General features: G+C 39.8%; 1 protein-coding gene across 6 annotated transcripts in view; it reads left to right on the plus strand.

The window, feature by feature from the left end:
• The window catches only part of LDLRAD3 (low density lipoprotein receptor class A domain containing 3), a 108,502-nt gene extending 84,473 nt beyond the window's left edge, over nucleotides 1-24,029 (plus strand). For 4 of the 6 annotated variants that reach the window (XM_030948729.1, XM_030948723.1, XM_030948725.1 and 1 more), the window contains exons 5-6: nucleotides 17,198-17,543; nucleotides 19,160-24,029. In XM_030948729.1, the coding sequence (XP_030804589.1) occupies nucleotides 17,198-17,543; nucleotides 19,160-19,421 (608 nt within the window). In that variant the 3' untranslated portion in view covers nucleotides 19,422-24,029. The remainder of the gene's footprint in view (nucleotides 1-17,197; nucleotides 17,544-19,159) is intronic. The other 2 variants (XM_030948724.1, XM_030948726.1) reach the window with 1 other exon arrangement.
• Nucleotides 24,030-27,179: the final 3,150 nt, after the last annotated feature.

The raw sequence follows: 27,179 nt of genomic DNA on the forward strand, positions 1-27,179 counted from the left end.
AGCAGTGGAACAACAAGCAACTACTAAGTAAATGAATTAGTTTCATTTGAGTTTCAGTAAGGAAACTATGCCAAAGACATCATCAGAAAGAAAGTTTGTTGCCACTTTCTACAATACGCGGATGATAATGGTGGAGATAACAGAACGAGAAGGATGTGGTTTGGAAAGATCTGTGCCACTGTATAGCAAGCAGTTAGTCCAAAGAGGGACTAGATTAACACAGCTGAAGTGTTCTGTATCTGCTTCCATTTGGGTGGAGCAAAGCGGTTTGGCTTTGGTTTCATACGTGTATCTGACTGAGATGCTCTCAGCTGGAGTTCATTTATCAAAGACTCCAAGGTGGAGGGCTCACATGCACAAACAGGATTAATTTCCACCAGAAATGTAACATTTGCATTCACTTACCTCAGAAATACCCAGGATAGGCTGATTTTTCCTTTCATCCTCTATCAGGGTTAGTTAAATCTTTGCTGGAGAATGGAACACCTTGCTGCCCTCATCCTAAAATGTTTATGAGCAAAACACCTTAAGAGAGAGAACCTTGAACTCTACAGCTTCAGGGTATATGGGTGGAAACACTCTTTTTATGACATTTTATTGCTTTGTAGGAGAGAATTGGAGAGTGCTTGGGTGGGTAAGGGAGAGAAAGAGAGAATGATCCAAAAGAAGTATGGGAGGAGGCAGCTCTGTGTTCCATTCTCCATAAGTAGGGTTCATGTATTTATATGTTGCACTGTATAGAAAAGCATAAGCGGTCCTTGAAGAAGAGATGAGACTTGGCATCTACTGTTTTCCTGTGTGAACTCTGTAATTGTTAGGCCACAACCTAGAATTTAGGTTCAGTAACTTGGGGAGATGAAAGAATCACACAGCCCCAGTTGCCTTTGTTATCAGATGCTAGTGAAGAAGGAAAATGGAAGAATACTGATTTTGTGTTGAATGTCATAATGCTGCAGTTCTGTTACAGAATTAGCATGCAATGAGGAACATGCATAATATTTGTTCTGTACAATGAGTATCAAGTTTGGAGTGTTTGTGTAAGATGCAGCATTAAAAAGAGGATGTGCAGCATAGAATGTCATTGTTTTCTCCTTGATCTCTACAGGTCCTGTTACTTCAAAACTGGTTCAGTTATTTGCCTGAATATGATCTCTTGGTACTCATCCTTAAAGCATCATGGGTTTATTCCCGAGGGCAGAAAACCTTTTCTTTACTGAAATTTGGCAAGTCACTTTCAAAAGAATGCAATTTTTCTGAGTCTGAAAACCTGATTTATTGCTGAATCCCCACAGAGGATATAGAAAGTGTCATATGTTATACAGTCTATGGTGTTTTTGTCTAGACAGAGTATTAGAGTAGGGTTGCAAAGATACTCAGAAACATCTGCAATTTTTAAATGCAAGAGGACTCTATTACTAAGTACCTTCTCAGCTGCCAGTTGCTTTTCACTGCATACTTGGGTTTTTTAATAAATATAAATGTCTGTAGTTGCTTCCTACTAAACAGCTTTGCCCTGTTTTCAACTACTCAGATCTATCACTAAGCAGATAATTGCCTTCATTGCTTGGGGTTTGCCCAGAACCAGAATCACTGTCTGCATCTGACGTAGAGCCTTTGGGATTCTTGGTCAAAAATCTTAGTGCAGAAAAAGAATGAAGACGTACACAAATTTTCCTTCACAGAGGTCTGGAAATCAGTGGGTGGGTTTCAGTTTGCTGACAGCTATCCCAGAAGTCCCTGTAGGACATAACTCGGGAGAGAACAGAATTTCTTACCATCATTGTGGTGGGTGCGTTCTTGGCCTCTTTCAATCCCCTGGTGTGAGCAGGACGAGACTCTGCTCAAGGTGAGGATCCTCACTCTCATGTCTGATGGAAACTGCTTTGAACTGGTACCATGTGGCCTGAAAAGACTCCTCTTTTCTTTCCCCTTTCCTGTACCACCCATTGTCCCCTAAGAGAGCTCTCTGACCATTTCACTTGAAGTGACCTGACCCTGACTCTCGCACTGAGGTGGCTGAAATGCTCACAGTGATGAGTCAGAGGAGAAAAGTATCAGTCAGACATGAAGAAGTCTGGGGACTTCTGCATCAGGTCCACTCTTACTGAGCTGACAAAGTTAATGCTGAATAGGCTATTTCCCTAAAAGAGGTTGATTTATATCCATCAAATATTCAGTTGCCATAGACCTCAGGTATGTTTGGATTAAACTTGTAAAACCAGTACTTCTTTGTGAGCATTCTATTACTGAGAATGATATTTAAACTGTGCCATAAGGGACAAATTCATGTCCAGCATCCTGCCAGACTGAGGATTTTCCATTATACTGAGGTCATCCTGCTAACCTTCACTGGCTTCAAGGGAAAATAAGCTCATTTTAAACCACAGCAGTAATTAAATCTGCATGCTTACTTGACTGATTTAATGTTTAATTAAAGCAGAAGTATTGTGGCGGGGTAGTTGAAATAAATGACTGTCAACATTTGTAACGCTGACAGAATCTTTTTTTTTTCCTTGTTCTTTTTAGGTTTTAAAAATGCTTTTTAGTGTAGTATGTAGGTAAGCACTGAGAAATCCTTAGAACATCTAAACTAGCATGAAATTTTTGAACTGTGTTTTCTGAGGTTCAAATAAGAGCATAGAAGACTTTCATCAGATTAAGGTGCAGAGTACAAAAAAATCATGAATTTCACACCAAATCATTCATTGTAATTTTGTGTATACGTCTGTGTAACACTTGCTACCAGAATGAAGTTTCTCTGGTTAGGAAAATGTGAGACTGGTTTACAAAGAGCTTTGCAATTTTATGTGGGCAGAAATATTGAACTGTAGTCAGTCTATGAAAATGCACAAGTGAATTTGTGTTTTGCTTCGGCTTTTAAACTGGACATAGTAAACAAGTAGGGATTTTTGCTCATTGAATTGCAAATTATCTGTAAAACAGAAATCATTGCTTTCTGACACTGTACCAGTCTAGTTTGTTCAGAACCTCCTAGCTAATAATACACATGTGGCTCACAGGTTCACAGTTACTCACTGGCAGCTTTTAGTCTACTGGGACAGAACAAATACTGTATTCATTTACTGTTAAGGGATCGCTTGTTATAGGTCTTTGACACTTGCTGAAAGAGCTTTCTTGGCATTCTTGGACTCTTGACTTTCAATGCTTTTTCTTATTCATTACCTTTTTAATTACTCCCCAACCACCCTGATTTTTGTTGGAACAAGATATTGAACTAATTTACAGAAAGTGAAATATTTCTACAGAATTGAAAGATTCTACAGAAATTGAAAACAAAAGATTGTAAGAGAAAAATTACCCATTGAGTCATTGGCTTATGGAGACTTATAGTGAAGGAGTAAGGAACAAGTGTTCTCCTAGCAAAGTTCTCTTGTGCTTTTGAAAGTCTTCCATCTGATTAGAAATTTGCAAGATTTCTTGACACATGGAAAAAAATAAACACAGCAAGATTGAAGCTTTGAAGTTGAGATTGAAAAGGTGTTTGAAGTAAATAAATACTTTGTTTTGTTTAAAGTAATAATGAATTATTTGAGTGGGCAAAACCCACTAATATTGCCACTATTATAAGATCCTAAGGATGTAGGTTTAAATGAAAATAATAGTGAAATAATAAAAATAGTGGGTTGAGTTACATGGAGTTCTATGGTGTGGGCCCCTGAAATGTCCCGCGCTTTGCTGAGGTGTGTCACTGGTCCTCTTTGAGTGCTAGTTGTGTTTTGGAAATTGGTGGGATCCCCATCCAGGGGTTCTGCATCTTCTGTTTGTTGTCACAGCATGGCATTTAGATACTTCCTTAGTTGATAGGAAGATTTTGTGTTGTCCTTCATTAAAGGCACTCCCAAATCAATAAATCACAATTGACTGCAGAGACTACCCTAGAAAATGAGGACACTGTGTGCTTCCTGCGTTAAGTCAAAATTTTTTTGGCAATTATTTTTCTAGACCAAGTAAAATATTGGCCCTTCCCCTCTCCCCCTACCTCTTAAGGGAGGAAATGTTCGTTATTTTTTCAAAATCAGTTGTAGAACTGGACATCCAAAATCATTAGTCACCCTTGAAATATTAGCACAATGCTTAAACCATAGTCAAATGAAATTCCAGGTTTGAGCTTGATCTAAGCTAACTGTGGCTGATAGCAGGCTCTGCCTCAAGGGATGACATGCTAATGCACTGCACCAGGGGCCAAGTGGCACTGGGCAGGCTGAACATTCTATGGAAAGTGTAGCACTACCAAGCATATGGTACATATGCATTAGAGCAACGCTCTCTTATTTTAAATGATAACATTTACACTACTCCCCGATGCTGTATTACTAAAAGCCATTAAAATAGCATTTTGGTTATGGCACCATTTGAGGTAAAAGCACCATGCTTTCAAGAATGACTGGTTTGAAAAATTTTAATTTTCAATTAAGCTTGAAAGGACAAAGTGCAAAATTAACTAACTTGCAATTAATTTCAGTAGTAATTATGTAAAAAATTCCAGGCATACAGAAGACGAGAAGCATGGCATAATTAGTTGTGGAGGTTTTTACTGCTGTAATTACAGTGATAAATATGTATGAGGCTGTTTGGGGAAGGGAAGCACAGCAAGCAATTGTATTTAATTAAACTTTTAGCTGGCTTAGTTATGGAGACTGCTCTTTGTTTTAATCCCATCAAAACTGCAGTGACACTCCCAAGGCAGGGTAGTTACACCCCAGTGTGTGAAAATTGCATTTTAGGTTTTATTTTTCCTAGGTAGAGGTCTCCCAGGTCATCTGTCACTTTATGAATTACAGGTAACCACTATGTTCCAGTTTTACAGCTCTCGAAACTTTTGTGAAAAGCCCGATGAAAGCAAATTGCACAATTTGTTGTTTGTGTATTTAAAATATTCAAAGAGAAGGATGTAGAATTGCACAGGTGAGCATGATGCAGAGGAACCATCAAGCATAAGGTAAGAGTGACTGCTGAATAGTTATGTTAGGATCAGTCAGGCCTTCAGCATCCAGAGGTCCTTGTTTATGGGGTGCTTATCTACAGCAACAAAATTAGCTGAAAAATTAAAGCTGTTTGTAAAGGGAGCAAGGAGTCATGCAGACCAGTGTGTGTCTGTGGTTTGTTATGCATTTTTATTCAGTATTTTTTAGATACTTGATATGTTCCACTTAGACTAGAATCCAGTGTGATTTGGTCTTTTTCTTGCTTTTAATTTTCTTTCGTAACTTGAGTTTAGACACGTTTTTAAGCTGAGACATAGGCATATTAAATCAGCTTCCATCTTTAATGTGTGAACACTGTATATAGACAGCTTGTTAAAATACCACAGTGTGCTGGGGAGGACAGGACTGGGTTGCTCAAGGATAATTAAGTGCACCTTAAAAGTAAAGCAATAAAGCTGCCTCCTCTTTGATAGTAAAGAAAAAGTAAATAATTCATTAAAGTCTGTGTGTCTGGAGAGCAGGGTATGCTGATGGACGCTGAGAACTCCCAATTTCTGATCCTGGCTGACAAGGTTTATCTCTGCAACTTGAAGTGAATTGTTTTATTAATTTAAGTCTTGCTTTTTAGGTATGGAATAGGTTTACCTATCTTGTTGGATTACTGTAACATTTATGTGATTTGTCTTTAAATACTTAAAGGAATAGTGCTAAAAAATTACTATAGTTGGCCATTTGCATTTGTACTATAAAGGAGTAGTAGTAAATGGTTTTGTTTTTTTCCTCTTTTGAAGTAGATAAACTCTTAACCTTTGTTAAGAATGATTTTTAAAATCACAGCAGATGCTTGTGTGTGTGTGTGTGTGTAAATGGAAACATGTCTCAGCTATTACAAATTATGCTCCCTAGAAACTTTTACCCAGCCCACACAGTCCCCTAGCTTTTGTTTAAATTTAGTCATGAAGCATCATTTTACCTATTTTCTCTTCTTCCTGAGAAGTGTTTCATTAAATTTGTCTTGTATCTTTTCCATTTTACCCTCATTCACCTTTAGTTCTGATCTGTCCAATAATCTAAGAATTAGTCACTGAGCTTATTTTTTTATAACCAGTGGCTATTATAAATACTTCAGTCATATCTCCTCTTAATAATATTTTCTCAATACTAAATAAAGCATGCTTTTTTCTCTCTTGATATTTCAGCCCTGTTTCCCCCATTCATCATCTTTGTTTCTCAGGCTGCACTCTCCATCAACCTAATTCTGTCTTCAAGTAAGCTGGCCAAAATAGGCTGCCAGTGTTCAAACATGGTTTCATTGGGGTTTTGCAGAATCATGCCATAATGCAGTTAATATCCTTTCCTTGTGATAAGCCAGTTTTCTATTAACCTTCTTTACCACTGCTATGCATTAGCTGAAGTTTCTGTCAATAAAGGTTCGTTCTCATGTGACACATTAGCTAATTCAGTGCCTTTTAAACTATGCTAAGCTGTACTAATCATTATTATTTGCCTCCAGTCTTTTCAGGCAGAACAAGAACTATAAGTATGCCACCAAAAATCTCTTCATTTGCCCTTGCATACAGTAATTATCTTGACATAGTGATTAATAATTATGATTCTTGCCTCTTAATACAAATTTTAAAATACATTTTTCTTTCTTGCATTGTGCACATGCTTTTCATATCAAGAATTGCACAATTCAGTATGACTAGTTTAGTCAGTCAGGCAGGGTCAAAGGGAAAATAAATGTTTCCACAATCTCTCTGGAAACAAAAAGCAAGACTACATCTTCAGCAAGAATAAAATCTGGCACTCTCACGTTCATTAGGCTACATTTGTCGGTGCTGAATAAACAGCCTTTCATCAAGTGCAGCAATTTTCTCTGTTCTGTAATTAAAGATTTTTTTGCTTAATTTATTTATATGAAAACTTGCTGAAGTGAGACCAAAATTTTTATAATGCATATTTAAAAAAAAAAAGGTTCTGGATAAAGTCCCAGGTATTATGATATCTTGATTTACTGTCTGAAATGTTACACTAAGTCCATTCACAGGGTAAAGGTGTCCAAGTGTTCTCTGCACTCTAAAGGAGGGGATGAGCTCCTCCTTCCGTTCCGAATGCATGGCTAGCTTCTAAGGCTTACAGAATTTATTGATTTGTCAATGAAGTATGAACTCCTACTGAACTTGGGAGAATAATGGGATCATGTAACAAGTGATATAAAACTCCTTACAAGAGGGCCGCCATCCTCACTGTTAGAAGGTGTTTTTCGTCTTTTTTCTGTGTATCTGAAGACAGGTTTGGTGAAACAAACAGGTTTGTCAGCTCACCAGGAGAAATAACCCAAATTTAGGTTCTGTGAGGTGTTTTGGGTTATTTGATTGGCAGGGTTAAAGTGTTGTTATTTCTGACTGCAGGCCAGTGTATACATTCAGGGCTGTCAGAGGTCTCAGGGTATTTCCAAAGCACAGCTAGACCATTGCTAGCTCAAGGGGATCTGTTCCAATGCTGCATTCTCCTTGCCACTTTCCAAGTTGCACCTCACACCAGAGCTACCCATGTAGGTAGTAAGTTACTGTGGTGCCTTCCCTTTGGAGGTGGTAAGTGGTTCAAATTCAACCTGGATTGTACATACTTTAAATTTATAGGATTTTTTTTTATATTCGTCAGAAAAACTTTGAGAAACTCTCCTGAGGTCTTACAGGAATGATAGTCCCTATGGAAAAACCATCAGAGTGGTCAGTGTAACTGGAAATCTAAAGTCATGGAGGCACATGGTGCTACTAGTGTTTATTCACTGACAGAGGTGACAGCTCTAATCAATTAGATGTGTGAAATAAAGCTGTGATTTCTCACATTAGTAATCTGGGACACTTCCCTGCAATGTTTGCAAGCCCTGCACTTACATTGTTAGAGCAGGCATGGTTTTGATTCTCATTAATTTCAAACTTCTGTGTTTAAACATATTAAAGGCTTCCCTGCAATGTTTTCTTCAGCCTAAACAATCCCTTCTTGGTAGTTAGTGTCTATGTGGGCATCTGATGATTTATGTTATTCTCCATCAAGCTCTGATTCACCTTTGCTCTTTTTTTTTAAGTGTGATGTCCTGAGCTGGATATATGCTTGAGCACACACCTTGCTAGAGCTAGGTTCTGTTGGGGTTGTATTTTTCACTGCCAGTGAACATGCTGTTCCCTGTTGACACCTGACTACATGTGATCCTGACCATTTCTGCTATTTTAAAATAATTTTTAATTTTGATCTCATCTAGCCGGTTGATGTGCATAACAGCAACCTGAATAAGCATTCTCTGTCATTCAGGTAATTACTGAACAGTTTCAGGTTCAGAGCAGAGCCTTTTGGACCCTCCTGAAAAGCTTTCAATTTTCTAATGAGTCACAGCAGCCACAGCCTTTGAATGTGTCCCTCCTACGCCCTATTTTCAATGTCATCTCTTCTGATCGAGTGAGATTTTTATCAGAGGGTGAAAAGCACATGTTTATCTTCTTCCTGGTGTTAATGCCTTCCAGATGCTTGTTAGTGTCCCATTTGTGTACACTAGCTTTCAAATGCAGCTTTTTTCTTTTTCTTCTCTTTGCCTCATTTGCTTCTCTGTTCTTTCTTCCTCCTTCTCCCTTTCTCTGGCATTTGACAGTCTGGGTCTTGTGATCAGGAAGGCCAAAAAGGGCAGTGCAATAGCTGCTTTCGCACCCAATTGCTGTCTTCTCTGCTGTTGTATTTTGCTCTTTTTTTCCCTGTTGTATGTATGTGCATATAATATTTAAGGGAATATTTAGAATTTGGTTTGCAGCCAGGTACAGTGTTTCTTAAGACCTTCCTGGAGGTGGAACCTGAACACAGTAAAGCTGCTGAGGCCACTGTTTGGCAGCAGTTTCTTGAGTTTACAAAGCTTGTGCCTGAAGGGAAACATCAGTTTGTATGTCAAACAAATGTAATGCAAAGTCAGGATAATTTTAAGGGGGAAAGCATCTCAGAATGTGACTTCACACAGGTGCATTGTCTGTTGGAGCCAAGCACTGAGCTAATCTTGGGTTGGACTGTGTGTCTACCCACATTGCTCAGTTGTTGTAGTATTTCCTCTCCCATCTCCTTTTGATTCCTAGAGCCAGAATGTGGCCTGCAGGCTCTTGCTGGAGTGGATTTGCTGCTGGTTTCTTCTGTGGCATCCTGGAGGCAGTCATTGAAGGGGCATTGAGTAGGTATGAATGAATGGCTGATGGAAAGGGATTAGGTGACCTGGAAGGTATTTTCTCTCTCTGCAGATTTGTTTCTTTTTTACTCGGGATCACAACCTGCTCGTGGTTTCTAGATAGTTAGTCACTTCTTGAACAAGTGAACTATGTGTACTGTGTATCTGGCAACGTCTCTTCTTCACAATTGTAGAAAATAAGTAGGATTGACAAAATTAGTATGTAAAATAGGACATGGATGTTGTACTAATACTTTTTCAAAAATCAGAGCCATTAAAATACAGTTCTTGAGCGATTAGATTAAATTTATAAACTTACTCTACAATAGATTTAAATCACATTTAAGCAGTGTTTCTTGCCATGTATACCTGACTGCAGGCAGCATAAATCCTGCACTGCATTTCTTCAAGCCTTATTATCCTTCTTATGCTCCAGCCGTTCATAGCACTAATCAGCACCCAGGAAAAAGTTAATGTGCACATTCTAGCTGAGCACTGTGTCTCTTCTTGCAAGCCTCCAGAATAAACACTATAAAAATGCAATTCAGCTGTCCTGTGCAGCATCCCATGTTCAGCTTTTCCCAGACATTCTGTTGAAATAACATGCATTTTTTCCAGGCATATAGATCACTCAAAATAAATTGGTAACAGTTTTGCAATGGGTGTAATTTCTTTTCACAGTTGATAGATGATAAAAACACAAGCATTTCATCCACAAATTTTCATTTTAATTCATTTACTTTTTGTTTTTATTTGTTTGGTTTTTCTGCCTCCTAGATAGTCACATGATTCCTAGGAATATTAGTGGAGTATGTCATGGAAATGTGGATTCTAAACACTTAGGGAATAGGAAAGGCAAAGCCACCCACAGCCTTTGCTGAACCTGTTTTCCATCATACTTTTGGCTTAGAATTGTACTTGATGACCTTTCAAAATTAATCAAGGTAGGGCATGCCTTTGCTCTGGCAGGGAGCTGATAAAATGTCCAGGCTCTTACCTGGCTCAGAGCTCCAATTAACCTTTGCAGAAGACAGCACAGTGCACTTGCACAAGGGTTTTTGGTAGAAAATAGTATGCTTTAGTTAAAGAAGTGAAGATGGAGCTGATTACAGTTACAGAATCAAAGAATCACTAGAGTTGGAAGCAACCTCTTGAATGTCTCCAGAGAGAGATGCCATAATTTCCTTGGACAGCCAGTTCCAGTGCTCTCCCACCCTCAATGTAAAGGAATTCTTTTTCATGATGAGGTGGAACTTGTATTTTAGTGTCTGTCAATTACTCCTTAAATATTGGAGACTGAGTATGCTTGGGTCTTGCTGGTTGAATTTCACAGTTCTGTTGACTTCTCCATTAAAAGCATACTGTTTTAACTTTCAAGACTGTCCTATACTACTCACTAATGGTACACAAGAGATTATGCAGCAGCCAAAGACCCCAAACCTGGACTTTTTATGCAGTTGGAGAATACTGTGTGAGACTGGAATATCTCTTGCGAGATTGGAGGAAGGAGCAGGCTATGCTTTAGGATCAGTGGCTGTTATCTTCAACTTAGGCACCTTGTTTGAAATGGCATTAGAGCCTGGGAGGTGTGTAGTTGTCATGTGTCTCAGCAAGAGCACTGGAGCATGTTTATGCTATAAAGATAATACTGGTTTTCTTTCTTTGAAGCAGATTCTTGATTTTTTTTTATAAACTTGGTGTACCAAAGAGCCTTCTGGTGGGTGCAATTAGAGATTTTCCTTCTGCAGAGCAGGTTTAATTTAGTGCATGGAGGGGCCAATAGTAGTACAAGCCCTTAAAGCTTTCAGTGCCCCAGACTCTTCCTGAGTGGCATCTTCCTGTCCTAAAATGTTACAAGAATTCTATAGTAACTAATTTCATGGTAGCCTTGTTAATGGTGACTCCACATTTACAAACCAGAAAGAGGAGACTTACAGGACAAAGTTCTTCCTTTTTATGTTTTACCCCTGCTTTTGGGCCGGGTTTTTGTGGTGGCTATGATTTAATCAAAGTACACCACTATCCTGTCATGTGTCCAGGAACTGCTGCATAGATCAGTGCTGGAGTAATCCTAAATTACTTCTGAGTAACACTTTAATTTCCTCCTTGGGCTCCCTCCAGCTGCCAAGCCTGGACCTTTTGTTTCTGTGCTTTATGGCAGGTTTTGGCTTTGCAGGTTTTGACATTGCTGCCAAGTTAATTATAGAACTTTGGTTGCTATGACTACCGCTAAGTATTTCTTAGTTCTCCACTTATTTGCTCAGTTTGCTGCTTTTCTTTGTGTGTGTATGTGAAGTGCATGGAGTAATTATCCTGCCCTGCAGAAGATAAAAAAGGATGGCATGTGAGAGGTGAGGCTCTTGATCTTCAGGCTGACTCAGCTGCTCATTTAGAGCAGCTGCAAAGACTTGAAAGCACAGCTCTTGCAGCGTGTGGTCAGGATGAGGATTTAAGTCTGGGGAGGAAGGCACTGGTCATGCACCCATTCTGGTGCACTGAATGAGACATGCTGGCACTGCTTCTAATTCTGCTGACTGCTACTGTCCTTAGGTTTATCTGTGTCTTGCTAGCTACTTTTATAACTATATATATTTCCAAGTCTTACACTTAGCTTTACATTCTTGGGAGCAGTAACCATTGTTTTGCTCAGAGCCTCTAAAGTGCATTATGCAGAGAAATTCTGTTTCATTGCTCTGAGCTGAAGTTGCTATGCTAATACCAATAGTGATGTAAATATATATATATATATATATATGTACAGCTAACAAGTGCTTCATATCAAGAGGTCCTGCTGTGTTTGTGCAGGCAAGGTCATGACTGTCTTTCCAGTCATCTGAAAGAATAGGTAAAGACAGAGCGTCCACTGGTATTTAAGACTTTTGACTGATATTTGAAACACTTAGACTTTTTAGGAAAATGTAGTTCTTGTCAGTATGAAACAGCTTTGGAGAATGTCCTGAGAATGTGGGAACATCACTATCTAGTTTTCAGGTGGGGCTAGCCAGGCAGAGATGGAGAAAATTACCTGATGGGCAACTTCAAGAGCTGGGAATAGATCCACCCTTTGCTCCAGCTTCTTGGATGAAGGGCTGTTCTGTTTGCTGTGGTTCTGGGCTGTGAGCATTTGGGACACTTGTGATTAGCAGGGAGTTGAACACAGGATAACCTTGGTGCCATTTGAAGCCATGACATCTGTGCAGATGCCTGTTGTCTGTCTGTGAATCCATAATTTATAGACATACCTGCAAGGAGCTTCATCCTGGTGCCTTCCCAGAAATCTTACCCATTTACCAAGTAACTGTTAAGCAAAAATGTAGTCATATTGTATTCCTTTGGCCAACTCCCATAGGTAAGACCTGTTTAGTATGTGTAACACTTCCATTAGTGAATCTCTGTTCTGTGCCTGAAACAGAGAAGCCATAGCAGGGCAAAAGCATGCTTTGAATGCAGTTGAAAACAAATCCTTGTCTCTGGTGTCTATGGGAACTGTGAAGCTGTTCAGGAGGGGAGTGGTGGTAACCTAGCAGGAGGCTTCGTGAGGTCAAGGTGCTGCGTTGTCTGAGAGAGATCTTGTTTGTAACACTGAGAAGGGCAATAGGGAAAAAAGATAAGTCAGTTAGAAAAACATCACTAGAATTAAGAACATTCTGAGAGTTAGTGCACAAAAATCTATGAAAGACTTGTTTTAGTGGCACATAAAATCATCAAGGATGAAAAATTTAATAAGAGTTTTGAGAGACTTAGCTGGATGCCCTAAGAACTCTAAACACAGAAAGTAAATAATGTGCAGAGGCTCTGCCTGTCTGCATTTGATTTTTGTTCTTTAACCTTCCAAGCTCTGTATTTTAACCAGTTGGAATTTAAATGTGTGGTTACAGTAGCATCTTTGTTGGAGATGGACCGTGACTCGTGCTCATTAAGGCTACAGATGTCTGTTCAGATTATGTATTTCAAAAGCTTTTTCTCCAATGAACTGTGAAAAGCCAGGCTTGAGCAGAGGATTGTGAAAGATAAAATAATAGCCTCTCATCCCTATGTCTGGCAGACTTAATGCAGTTACTCTCAGATATTTTTTAAACTTTGAGGCAGCAAATTTGTTCACAGTCAATAAAATAGACCTCTAAGCACAACCTGCTATGTTTCCTTTATCAGTATTTTCCTAAATTATTCACAAGGCTTTTTACACTCCAGAAATCTCTAATCTGTGAATTTGGCATTTCCCAGATCCTGGGGTTTAATAGGCATAAGTGGCATTGATAAACTGTTTATATGTTGCATGATAGAAAATGGATCTTCTTAAGGGGGAAAAAAAGGCACAAAATAGTAAATACTCCATGAATTTAAATGAAATTTGTTTGCTTACTCACTCTTTTTCATGCATTTGCACTTAGTAGCAGAGCAGACAGAACTTTCTAAACCTACCTGGATAATGCCTGCTTCTCCTGGGAGACGATAACTGAATTACCAAGAAATTCAGTTAAATGACTTCTGTGATGTGTAAACATTTGCTGAAAGTTATTAGAGCAGAGCTAAAGAGTCATGGATTTTGTTTCCTTAAGTAGTCGTGCATGTCCTACAGACAGTTTTCAGGTGCTCTCTTTGTCTCACCTTCTCCCTTTTGCATTGAGTACCAAATGGATAGAGGTTCATCAGGCAGTCTCAGCTCAGTACCCCTCATTCCCTTCCAAATCTCTGAATATGCACCAGGCTCTACAAAAAAAAACCAGAATGTTATCAAGGAATTCTAAAAAGTTACTTATTTCAACATGATCAGGTACACAGGAAGACAAAGCAAAAACTTGATGCAAAAGTCTCCTGCATGCAAAACTGTCTCATAGTTCTCTACTATGTTTTGTTTTAGCTGTGCCATAGAGCAATTTGCTTGTCAAAGCGTTACTTTGGGAGACCATTAAGGGCAGTTCACCTCTCTAGGACTGCAAGCCAAGCAGTGTTGATAGGCTCAGGTAATGTTACTTTCATCTTTTGCGGGCTTGGATTTACTGGCCCTGCTAGAAAAGAGAGATTAGGTACACGTTGGTCTTTTGTGGAATAAATTATATCACAGCCAAAGTGAAGTGGCGCTGGACTTCACTTGTGAGTGTGGATTGCTAAGGGACCTTAAGGTTATGTCTTCCTGGCCCAGAAAAGCCGCCAATGAGGTAAGAGTGATGTTGTTTTTGTGGTGAAAAAAGATTTAGTTTCAATGGTAGCTGAAGCTTCCTGGTTAGAACTCAATCTCAGGTACAGTGTGTTCCTGGACAGGTATAAAGACTATGCATGTCTAGGGAGCTGGATTCTTTGTGTGGGGAGGGTGTCTCTATGCAAATCCTCAACTCTGCCTGGGGTGTCAGAAAGAGCACTTGACAAATGAACCAGATTCTTTCCTCTTCACAGGATATATCTGTACTCCTCTGTGCTGCTTCATGTTGGACACACAGGGGCTAGAATTAGCTGAACTGATGGAGATGCTAATTCCAGTCCCAAATGCAATATTGCTGTGTTGGCTGGTTCAAAGTTTGCACCAGACAGCACTGTTCAGAACAGCACCCTAATAGCTCTGCTTCTTGTTCAGAGACCTCTACACAGATCTGTAGGCATGCCCTTAGATTTCTGGGTTTCAGAAAGACAATTAATTAAATGGAAATATGAGACACAGATCTAAACACCCAAAAAGGAATAGAGTTACTGGTAAATAAATGTTTCATTAGCCACAGTAATCCCAAATCTCCAAAACAGTGTGTTAGCTGCAAAGTTATCCCAAATCTCTGCAAAATATGTCTGTGGTTGTTGTATGAAAAGGACTGTAAAATCAGATAAGAGATGTTTTGTTTCACACTGTTCTGAAGCTGGTCATCAGATCCCTTCTGACTTTTGACAAAGCAGTTTTCCTGCAGCAGTCTAGTTAACTTGTTTGGATTTATAGAACTGGTTCTTGTAGAACCTAGAAGATGCTTTCCTAAACAGGTGGATGACCTTAAAAGTTTGGGAAAAAAAGTTGATGGATGATTCACTTCTCATTTTTCTCCCCTTTTTAGTAAGATGGAGATTATACAGAGAAGAGACTGTGCTGCTGCAGAATGACCCCATGGTAACTAATTAGGTCTCATCAGGTCTGCAAAGGCATCCTGTTTTCAGCCTTATGCCAATGTACTGTAACCAGTGAGCCAAGTTGAGTGAGAGTCTTATGGTATTTTACTGGGATGTCATAATAGATTTACTTTCCTTGCACTTGCTGCAGGTAGAAGTATTCATCCACGGGCCAGTCCTTGCAAATAAACTTCTTGATGCTTGCATAAAAATGATCTGCTTGTCATTATATTCCCTGCACTGGCCCTTGTCTGTGACGCATGACATGAATTCATTTCTCAGCTGTTGAATTTAGGGAGTGTATTAAAGGAGCCAGAGTAATATGTGATGAGCTGTAATTAAAATTACTAATGCATGTCAATTCCTTTCCTTTCTTCTGTTCTCATTTACATTCCTCATGCAGACTTGGTTCACTTTGCCGAGTGAGCCAGAGACCAAATGTTGACTGGAAACAGTGATTTCTGCTTTCTCTAGCATAGTTGCACAGGGAAATAAAGTTAGCAAAGATCCTCCCTGAGGTGTTACACTAAGTATCAGGAAAAGTCTGGCTTGCATCTGTCCTGCAAAGCTTTGGTCTGTGGTTGTAGTGGCATCATCAGTGGAACAGCTCTATCTGAGTGGTAGTTTTCATAGTTGGTAGCAGGATCAGTAATCACAAAATGGCTTGGGTTGGAATGAACCATAAAGACCTTCTCATTCCAGCCGCCCTGCTGTGAGCAGGGAAACCTTTCACTAGACCAGGTTTGCTCAGAGCCCCATCCAGCCTGGCCTTGAGCACTTCTAGGGATGGGGCATCCACAGCTTCTCTGAGCAACCTGTTCCAGTCCCTCACTACTCTCATAATGAAAAAATCAAGTTTTCTTTGTTCTGTTACAGTCTTTTTTTCCTATCTCATCTCTTCTTATGAAAGTATCTATGCTTTAAAATGGAGGTGTTTAAAGGTTTAGCCATTTTATGTTGTATTGTCTTACTGACAAATGCAGAAGCTGTTTTTAGTGATGCTGGAAATTATGGTTTGGTGTTTAACCATGGAAGTGAACTACCAAAGTGAAATATTGAAAGAGATACCTAAAGCATCTTGGATGGAAACAGTGGGCGCTTGAGTAAAGATCTTCCATTATGCTGGGCACAGTCAGTGTATATTTCATTAACTGTTGTTAGAGAAATATGTTAGTGGCTCTGTTGCAATTCTGAATGGCTGAAAAGCAGTTTTGCTTGATAAGGAAAAGAAAGGAAAATCACATGCCAAGACTTAACTGTGCCAGCCTTCTGCAGTAGGAAATTAAGAATTTGGATAGATCATGCTCTTCTAATTGTGTGGATTTGAGGTTCTGTTTGTTTAGTTTGGTTTGGTTTTTACTCAGTCTCATATTTTTCTTGAGGTAGATGAATGTCAGAATAGCCTGTTTGAGGCTATAAGGAATTACAGGCTGCACAGAAAGAGAAATTCCTGCCCAAAAATATATTGCTCAATGGCTGCACGACTTTGTGGATGTGGGGCTTAAATGGTGTCAGGAGAATGTAAAGTAAAAAAAAAAAAACCACCCAAAAATGTTGCGTCTTCTATATGTCTGATTCTAGTGAGCTTTGCCAGGTGTAGCTAAAGTATTGTGGTTATGGCTCGGATCTGGGTGTCTCACCTCTGGAAACCAAAGCTGTGACTGTTAGGGATGGGGGAGATACTCCCATTATAATGCTCATGCTTTCTACTACAGTGTGTATTTTCCTCTTTCTCAGCTTGTTTCTCCATAGTAGTTTACGTGCTGGCACTACTGTGGGTGAGGATGGACTGAGGGATACTTTACCATCTCCAATTTGCATGCATGTGCTTTTAATGAGCTCATTTTTCACAATCTGAAGGAAAAGGGAAAACTTTCTTAGCAGAAAACACAGCCTAGGCCAAAAGCAGTTTTATATTGAAACCAATCTCAGGCTTCCTTTTCCTTGTGTCTTGCAGAGGCAGGGAGCGGCCAGGATTATGTGACTTCTGAAAACCAGCTGCTTTACTACCCGAGCATTACCTACGCCATCATTGGCAGCTCTGTCATTTTTGTGCTCGTGGTGGCCTTCCTGGCCTTGGTGCTGCACCACCAGCGCAAGCGCAACAATCTGATGACGCTGCCGGTGCACCGCCTGCAGCACCCCGTGCTGCTGTCCCGCCTGGTGGTCCTCGACCACCCGCACCACTGCAGCGTCACCTACAATGTCAACAACGGCATCCAGTACATGGCCAGCCAACCCTACCCCAGGCCAGGGGAGCTGGACTCCCCGCCGTCCTATTCAGAGGCCGTGCTCGACCAAAGGTATGTACAGAAGCTGGTTGCGGCCTCCCCAAAGCATCCCTCTGCTGGTTGCAGCTCTGGTAACCTGTGCGGCTGCTACCCACTTACTGCTGCTTTTGACAGAAGTCCAGTGCTGCGCTTCTGTCGCCTGCACAGGGTCAAGTTTCAATAAATCTGAGCTCATTCTGTGTATGAAAAATTCATGGTCCTCAGGTCTGTTTACTGTTACTGGTATTAAAAGGGATTTGAGGCAAACTCAAGTCTCTTAGCACATATTGGTAGTAAGATTTTAAGAATGGCAGGAGAATGTATCACTTGTCTAGTAGTGATAACCTGTGCCAGTCTGGAATCAAAATGTGAAAACTGAATTTGGAGTTTCACCAAAAAAAACCCAGGTAAGTTGTAGGTCATAGCACTGAAAAAATACAGCCCTGTTCATTTATGATAACAATATAAAGATGAGAGCGTTCTTCAATTCTTTTATAAAGAACTGTATCATTCTTCTGCTCTGCATTGCTTTACTTTTTACCAAGAGAAGAAAAAAACAGAACTCTGGAATGGAAAGGACTCTTCCTAATTTAAATAACTGAAAGTGCTTTGAAGTTTGGTGTGGGTGTGGCTTGTATGTGATGCTTTTGTAGTTATGTAGTTATGACACTGGTTTTATTTGTAGATAACTGACCTTCATTTTAACCTCTGTCTGTAAAGTCTTTCCAAACAAAACTTGTAAGCAGACATCACCTGTACCTAAAAAGGATAATAATACAAACTTTAACAATTCAGATTGTTCACTATTACCCTGTTGGTATTTACAGTACAAACTGTGGGATTTAAGAATAATTGTAAATTCCTATTCTTTTCTGCTTTTGGCTGCAGGTCCCTTGTCTTAATGTTGACTTTCATAATAATGATATTTTCATTATTAAGGACAACTAAATGAGCAGGTGTCCAGATTGTAATCACTTCTCACCTGGGCTGATAAAACCATCAGCAATTTTGGAGCTGATTGCTCCCGGTGCCTGTTACCAATCTGCTCAACCCTTACTTGCTTGCTATCAGAACAGTCTTCCTGAATGCAGTGCTCATCTTGCCTGTGCCTACTTAACAGTTGTTCTGCGTGTGATCTCATGACAGCCAAAGTGATTTGTCAGTGTGGAAAATTCAGTTTGTTATTTATTTGTAGATTGTAAGCCATTAATCTCTGTCACTTAGTGGAAATTTCCTTGGAGCTTTCTTCTGCTCGCATCATCATCTATAGGTGTAAATCCACCACTTAATGTGACTTCTTTTAGTGTTTTCTCTGGAGTAAATGTTAAACAGAAAAGTTTTTTACCTCTTGTACATCTGTCTTTGAGCCAGCTTTGTTGGAAGTTCATAGCCATCTAACTCAGCATGTGGATTGTTAAATTGATTGATTGTAATTACTGTATTGCACCTTGGCCAGAAATCTTGCTTCCCAGTGGTGGTGTGGATATTTTGAAATTACCTGAATAATGTGAGCAGGTCTGAGATTTCTTGATATGTGTCATAATTGAAAAGCTAAGAAATACTGTTTGTTTTTTCATCATTGGAATACCATGTACTATCTTCTGTTCCACTGTTTTCAGTAACTTCTTACTCTGTTGTGTGTCTTACAGCAGACCACCTTGGTTTGACCTTCCTCCACCACCTTACTATTCTGAATCTGAATCCCCTAATCAGGCAGACCTTCCTCCTTACCGCTCTCGGTCGGGAAGCTTGGCCAGCACAGACAGCCCCGTGGCAGAAAGTCCTGTGGGCACATCTGACAACTGGACAGGAGACGTCCATGGCAGCGTGGATGGGCACAGAACTCTGCTGGAGAGGACGGTAGATCAGAGTGATCCTCTGGTCAGCCACACTGCTGAAAGAGAAGTGTAACTGCTCTAGTAACAGAACTGTAACAGAGTTCTGCTCTAGTTCTGCTGAGAGTTCTGTAACTGCTCTAGTAGTTGAGATGGCCAGAAGGCATTTACTGTGTCTGTGTGGATTAATCTGCTGTGGCTAATAGGTTTCAGGGGAACGTGTACCTGAATGATGACTTGCTTTGAGTTCACACTGAGTTAATATTTGAATTCCACGTTTTGGGCTCATCGAAGGCAGAGCAAGGAGAGCTAAACGTAGAGTCACGTCAGCTCTCCACAGTATTTCTGTGAGCAAGTTCTGGTTCAGAAAACTAAGAGAAACATCAGTGCTTTGTCAAAAGAACTGATGTGCTGTATTTATTGGACTGTTTACTGTGTATGAATGTATATATGTGTGTGTATAATATTTACAGAAGTTGCACAGGAGAACTGTGCCAGAAAGACTCTTGTTTTCAGACTGCCTTCTATCCTCTCAACGTGGGAGCTGTTTCTTCTTACTGTCTGGTGCCAACTGGTGGTCACTGAAGCACATGAGAGGCACTCATGCTGCTTGGAGGTCTGGTGCCCAATGCCAGTCTCCTGTCAGTGCCCAAACTGCAGAAAATCTCCTATTGGCCCATCTCTGCGTGGCCTGGAACGTTCTCACTGTGAAGGAGGTTTAAGTTTGTGAGGATGCAACAGCTCTAAGTCAGGTTTTTTTTCCCCAGATGCCAGTATCTAGGCCAAATTTGCATGGGTTGTCTCAGCAACACCACAAGGGTTGGTTTATCTGTCAAATGTCAAGGCTGAGTACAGAGGCACTGAAGCTTCTCAAAACAACAGGGCAGGGCTTCTTTTCCTGTGTGGCATAACATTACTCCATGTATTCCCTTTTAAAAAAAACCCACAACTGAACAACAAAACAAATCCCCAAATTGTTCCAGCAAAAGTTTCAACACCAAAACTGCTATAAGGCAAACACCCAGCACAGAAAGCTTTAATGTAGCTTGCTACATTAGTAGTTTGCTATATTTGTAAAACACCTGAAAGTAGGTCATGCAGTGAAAGGTGTGGGCTTGGCATCCCATCTACAGCATGTGTGTGAACAGGCATGGATACCTACCTGTGTGTAGGTATGTACAGAGTGTATCACTTGGGTTTAGTTCTGCTATACCACAAGAACTCTAATGTTAAAGTTTTGTTTTTGATAAGCTCATTGGTTTTCACAGGGTTTGCATTATTCACATTCATTTGGTTGAAATTGTAACTTCTGCAGCAGAACAATTTATATCTGCTCTGTCATAAGTCTTGTAATGGTCTCCTGTCAAATGTGTTTCAGTGCACCTTGTTGAATCACCATGTGAAAGCACCTCTGAGGTTAAAGGTATTTAGAGAGGCAAGAGGGAAGAAGCTGTGAATTTAAATGCCACTGCAGTGCTGTACTTGTGCTCAGTGTACAGAAAGCAGTGCAGTGTCTTCCTCTTGTCTGGAGGGAAATTTGCCTTGAAAAATTATTTGTGTTTGTTTATCCCACATTTCCCACTCTTTCTATGTAAAAAAGAATAGTGTCATTAAACAGACTTTGCTGTTTAAAGGAAGTGAAGGAAGCTGACTGCCCATATCTTCTGCTTTCTTCCTCCCCATCTTTGTAAGGTAGATTCTTTTGTCCAAAGGTTATATGCTCAGAGCCCAAGAATTTGGAGTGTCGGTGAGGCAACAACTCAAGTTCAGTCTCAATTCTTACAAATACACCTGATTTTTCAGGGAGGGAGTTAGGGTGTTGTTTATTGGGTTGGTGGTTTTTTTTTTTTTTTTTTCACTTCCAGCTTTGGAGTCTGTTGCCACAGTATGCAAGAGGCAGGGACCAGATAGATTTACAAGCACAGGTCATTCCAGGACTGAGGACATGGTGGGGAGTCCTGGAGAATTCTAATGCTGATGGGCTAGGCTGACTTTGGAAGCAGATTAGGGGCAGCTTTCATTACAGGCTTAGGCAGCCTGTGGTGAAGTGCATTGGTGAAGATGCTCCTAAGTCCTTGCAAAGTAATGTACAAGAGTGGCTCAGATTTCATCCTTGCTGAGAACTCAAGCAATGTAATTATGCTGTCCTGCACAAAGCGGGATTTAGCTTTATTACTGACTGACCAAGGTCATAGGCAGGCTGTTGTCATTGCACAGAGCAGACAGCTATTCTTTATTTTACAGGTAGATCAGCCTCAAGTATGTGAATGAGTTAATAGTACAGATGGGTGCAGGGACATCTCCAGTGGACCCTGCTGTCCCTCTTGCCTTTCAATGAGGTTCTGCTTGGCCTCTGTAAGAGAGGTGTGTTATGCTGTATCAGAATTAACCTTAATGGTTTTCTGTTACAGTTTTATAAACTTTATATTCGCCTTGAAAACACACTATTGAAGAGTTTGCAGTAGTTTCATTGTAATTAGGTATCTTTTTTATTTTAAAGTTGCCTAAAGCTGTATTAGTGAAACTAAATCTTTGTGTCCACTACCCCTCAAACAAGCCTTCCACAGGGGATTGCATTTCACCATGTGTATTCTAAGATACCAGAGGGTGTGCAGCCCAAATACTGTGTACCAATGGCATCTGAAAAACGTTGCCTCACATTGCTAAGAAGTAGGAAAAGAGTGAATATAGTCTGTTTCTTCTGTCTTGTGTCAGTCACTGTCATATATGTACATATATATATTAAAAAAGAGATACTCTTTCAGGATGTATATATTCACGTAACTTTTGCATTAAGATAATCCATTTGGACTTTACCAAAAAAGAAGAAAAAACGTTCTTAATGGTGTCATGTTTTCCCTTCCAGCTAAGGGTGTATAGGAAACTTTATATAGGAATTGTCTAGTTTTTGAGAACACAACTTAAAAGGAGATTGTGCCTTTCTGTTTGAATGTTGATTGGAAAAGCTGTTACCTGCATTTCTAGGTGTTATATATCATTGTCTAGAGATCCAGAAAGAGCAACAAGTCTTGTCTTCCTCTTCTTTGTTACTTATGGGGACCGCTGAACTTTAGAGACTGCAGCACTTCAGTGTTTTGTTCCAAAATTTGTGCTAAAACTTGGGGTGGCTTATCTTACTCCAGTGTTCTGGTTTGTAGAACAGGTTTGCTAGGCTGGTTTCTTTGAAATTGCTGAAATCACACAGAAATTGTTTATGGTGTATCACTTCTAGTGTGTTAATACAGCATTACGCTGCATTATTCAGTGGGATCTTTGGGAAACGTGCTGATGAAATTAAATATTTCATTGAAAATCCTGCAGCTTGTAGGGCTGAAGTTAAATGTTCATCCAATACCATGTGGTAGGGTTTCTTTTCGGTAGCAGGTAAAATTGGAATTGATCATCCTATTGTTTGCAATTGTTCTTAACCTTTTAGTTTGATGTTAGTCATCCAAGAGCTTTCCTTTCTACTTAATATTTAAACAAATGGATGTTATTTCAAAGACTTATTCTTACAAAAGTAAATTCAATTAAAGTTCTCTTCAAGAGCCAAATTCTGTTTCCACATCTGTACTGAGTGGTGACCACTGTATTGAGTAGTTCTCAGTGCAGCTATTAATATATTTGAACAAAAGAGTTTGAAGAAATGATTACTTGAAGTAAATGAAGGCATGTTGGAAAGGTCATTTAAATACAAACAAATAAAATTCAGGAGCTTCAACTGTAACCTCTGCTGAAATCAGCATGCTGTGTATTTAAAATGAAGCCATTAGTGATTCTGCTTGATAGTAATCTGAAGTTCCTTGTAAGGCAAACTGCCATTTACCTCTCTGGTATTTGAAATGGAAAACTAGCACTGATGCTTTTAAAAGACAGTCTGTGAATAATTTTCTTGGCTCTTGTCTGCAGTGACATATACAAAAACACTGACTGCATTGCAATTTTTAAATAACTGCGTTTCTTCTTCCTCTACTTTTAAGCCAAATCAGTTTTATTTACACCACTTCACTTTGATACAGCTAATAGGGCCCTTGTGATAGATTTAGAAACTGAGTGGAGGAAAGAGATGACTCTCACTTTAATTAATGCTGCAGCTTGTTAATCTTGTGCTCTTTCCTTTTAGACATCGTAGCAAAGACAAATGGTTTTAGTAGATAAGGAAAACTATTAACGATGAAAAGGATGGAGGGACACTGATTCTGATTTTTAATGAATATTTAAAATTGTATAAATGAAGAAAAAAATTGAATGCTGTGTTTTTCATGTGGTGATCAAATGACAAGTACTGTTTTTAACTGTTGCTTATTGGAAGCTACTTTGCATATAATGTCTGGAACTAAAATTGTAAGGCAAGGGCTTTTCTTGCAGTTCTTACTAGATCTGCAGTATTTTTTTTATTAACATAAGGTTATATTATACCCATGGACTAAAATATGGACTGCAGGAAGAATTTCAATACTGTGCTGGCTTCTGCCTGAATGTATCCCAGTACAGGACCGTGGCCTTCATTTGTCTTTTTATTCTTTCTTTGAGGGGTTTTGTCAACTTGAAATGGAGACATTACTTAAATGCTTTAAAAGAGGTTGTATGTTGAAAGCCAGCCTTGTCTTTAAACTTTTGTAAACTGGAAATCTTCAAAAATGTATTCTGTATTCCTGAATAAAATTGGTGTTTTAATACTGTTCACAAGTGGGCATGTCCCCTGTCTCATAAAGTCTCAGTTGTTCTGCTTTTATAGCCTCCTACATGGGGCTTCTTACCATTTCTTTTACATTCCATGTTAAGTTTTGTTAATTTTTTGTGGGTTTAAATATATTTTTTAAATGAAATGATATTGGAAATCACATGTACCTATGTGTATAAAAATCTACTGATCCGTATTTATACAAATGAAAATTTCTTAATATTATAATTTCTCATTTTGCAGTCCTGTTTGTGCTGTCAAAGAAGAGGTGTCAGAACCAGTTTTTTGTCTGCTTTGTTGCGAAGCTCTAGAGGCTGCAGCAGAGGTTGTGCTCTGAGCTGGCTGCTATGTGTGGATTTACCAGCAGAGCTCAGGGGCTGTCAACATTGGCCTCTACCTCCCACTTTCTGCCTGCCACTTCCCACCCCTTGTGTGCCCAGCACAATGTTCCTGTTTATCTCCAGGTCTGGGATCCACGTGCCGGGTGTGTGAGCCAGGTTGGAATGCGGATGCTCCGTGGAGGCAGCGTGTCTGCCTGTGGTCCTGAGTCAGGGCTCTGCCACTGACAGATGCCCCGTGCAGGCACCACCACTGTCAGGGGAACCATCCAGACCCACAAAGTCCTGTCACTCAAAGGATTACTGCAAGAAGTACCCCAATGTTATAAAGTTATTTTCCCGGACTAAGGAGAACTAATTCAAATGTTATGTCTAAATTGTTGAATCTCTGTAAGTATACAGAAGTTGACATATTCCACTTCAGTGATTCTTTTCCTCTTGCTAACTTCACAAAGGCATGCCAGTTTTATTGTTATCCTCATTAATTAAATCACATGCCCTGACTCAGATTCTCAGATGGAAATCTTTGTTTGGTGCTGGCAAACTGCCCCAAAATAGCTGTGGCTCCAGAATTCACACCAGCAGCACAAGGGAGATGGAACTGTTGAGGCTGCCACAATGGGCTCTCTGCAGGAGAGGGAATACTGGGCTCTCAGGGCTGACTTATTCAGTCACACCCAACAAAAGCTTTGCTTGAGAAATGTTGATAATAAATACCATAGTCTCCAGCTAAGCTCCCTAATTAATCTTTTTTATTCTCTCTGCTTTGATTTATTTAAAGATCCTTATTTTTACACCTTAAAGATTAAATAGGCAGCAGTGATTTTTGAGTGCAACATCTTTTCTTGCTGGTTTGCAACCAGTCTGTTAATCAGTCAGCCTTAGTTATCTGTTGGAGAGAGAACTAAGCAGCTTTTCACTGCTTGGGGAACTGTAGTGCAAAATGATGTGCTGTTATTAATTGAAGCAAAGACATCTTCATGTGGAAATTCACAGTTCTTTGCTTTTCAAAGCGAAGTTGAGGATATGCATATTGCATAAAGCACTTTGGAAAAGTACTGGATGGATCTCTCTAGGGAATTAACTTTTCTGTTTATCTGCCAAACACACTGTGAATAGATAAACTGAAACATGATTCTCTGTTCCCCAAAATCCCAGTAGTATTCCTTACAGCCTTATTGCAGGGACCACTGAAGAAGAAGATGTAGAGAGTTTTGGGGCTGATCTGACCGTTAGCATTTCTATGGGAATGGGGACAAAGTGTTTCAGTAGGTGCAGTTGCTTTGATGCTGGATACTGTGCAGAAGACCTCCATTCACTGAGAATTGATTTGAGACCATCACTTCCTATGTGCTTCCCAACAACCACTGTACAGGTGGCTTTTCTTTTTTTTTTTCCTAGTCTCTTACCTAAGGTTAATTCCTGTCAGTTACCCTGAGGTAAAACCTTTCATCTGTCATTATTAGATACCACAGCCTGTATCCCCTTCAGATTTAAACCACTGTCATTTTTCAGCGCTCAAAAGTGCAATAACCTTCACCTGTGCAGGAACAACAGGAGTAACAGCTCAGCTTCACCCAAACCTCTCACTTCTCCAGGAGTACCCTGGCAGCGTCATTTTGACTGAATGAATCTGAGTCTCTTACATTTATTTGCAACACCTGCTGTTTCCTTGACAGATGCGGGTCCTGTAGTGGCACAGTGATGAAGAAGTATGATGTTGTGTTTGACAGAGTAGATTTTTCTTCTCATTTGTTGGTGACAGAGTTATTTCAGAAAATGCTTCAAATGCTTCTTGCCCAATGCTGCATCCAAAGCAGCATCTATCTTGCAGAGGTGTGGGGCAAGGGGAGGACAATTAAGGTTGGCTGTTTAATGTGTATGTATATATATATATATATATATATATAAAACTGCTTGGAAGATTTCTTATGTGTTCCAGCTCTTGTACCTGAATAAGAAATATTTAAGTGCTGCACAATAAGTGAATTTGCAGACTAAGGAAGTATGGTTGATACTTGGCTGCTCTTTTGCTAATTTCTGTTTGCTCAAATATGATGCATAGTCAAGAGCAAAAATTCTTCATGCCTCTGTTGCTGTATTTATTGTTCTCCCTTGGCAATCTGTGCAGAGCAGAGGAGTTAGCAGAACCAATGAATTACCTGAAGTGGATTTGGAGAGTGCTTTGCTTCAGAAGTAAAGGAGCTGGCTTACATATCCACTTGCAAGGTGTCATGTTAGATACGCTGGTTAAGACATGAATTACATAAAATAAAATCGTACCTGAGCTTCTATAGGAAAAAAAAAAAGGCAGCAAACCTGTGAATCTGAGAGATGCAGCAGATCTTCATCAGCAAGGCCAGTCTAGGAGCTGGCTGCAGGTCAGGGTTAGAAATTCCTGTACTGTGACCCTTTGTGAAGCTGCAATGCAGCACTCAGAGGAAAAACCAATGGTTGTTTCAAGTTTGGCAGCATGAGTTAGTCTCTCTAGTATCTGATACCTGAAATATGTGAAAATCATTCTAGACCAATTGTCAGCTTCCTTCAGGAAGCTACATGGAAATCATTTGGCTGCTTTGTTTGCATCATGTTTCTCAAGCAACTAACCACTCTCTCTTCCTTTGTATCCATTGCAGGGATGGGAGGAAGATTTGCACTGTTTAAGTAGGGACAACTGAGACAGGGAGAGACATCAAAATGATTTTCAGGAATAACAGAAGCTACATCTTCCAAGATCCAGCTTCCTGACCACTGGATAGTGTTGTCTAATCCATGTATTTGAAATCTTTTAAATCAATTCCATTTAACAGAA

Source organism: Camarhynchus parvulus, chromosome 5 (genome assembly GCF_901933205.1).
Source record: "Camarhynchus parvulus chromosome 5, STF_HiC, whole genome shotgun sequence".
NCBI lineage: Eukaryota > Metazoa > Chordata > Aves > Passeriformes > Thraupidae > Camarhynchus > Camarhynchus parvulus.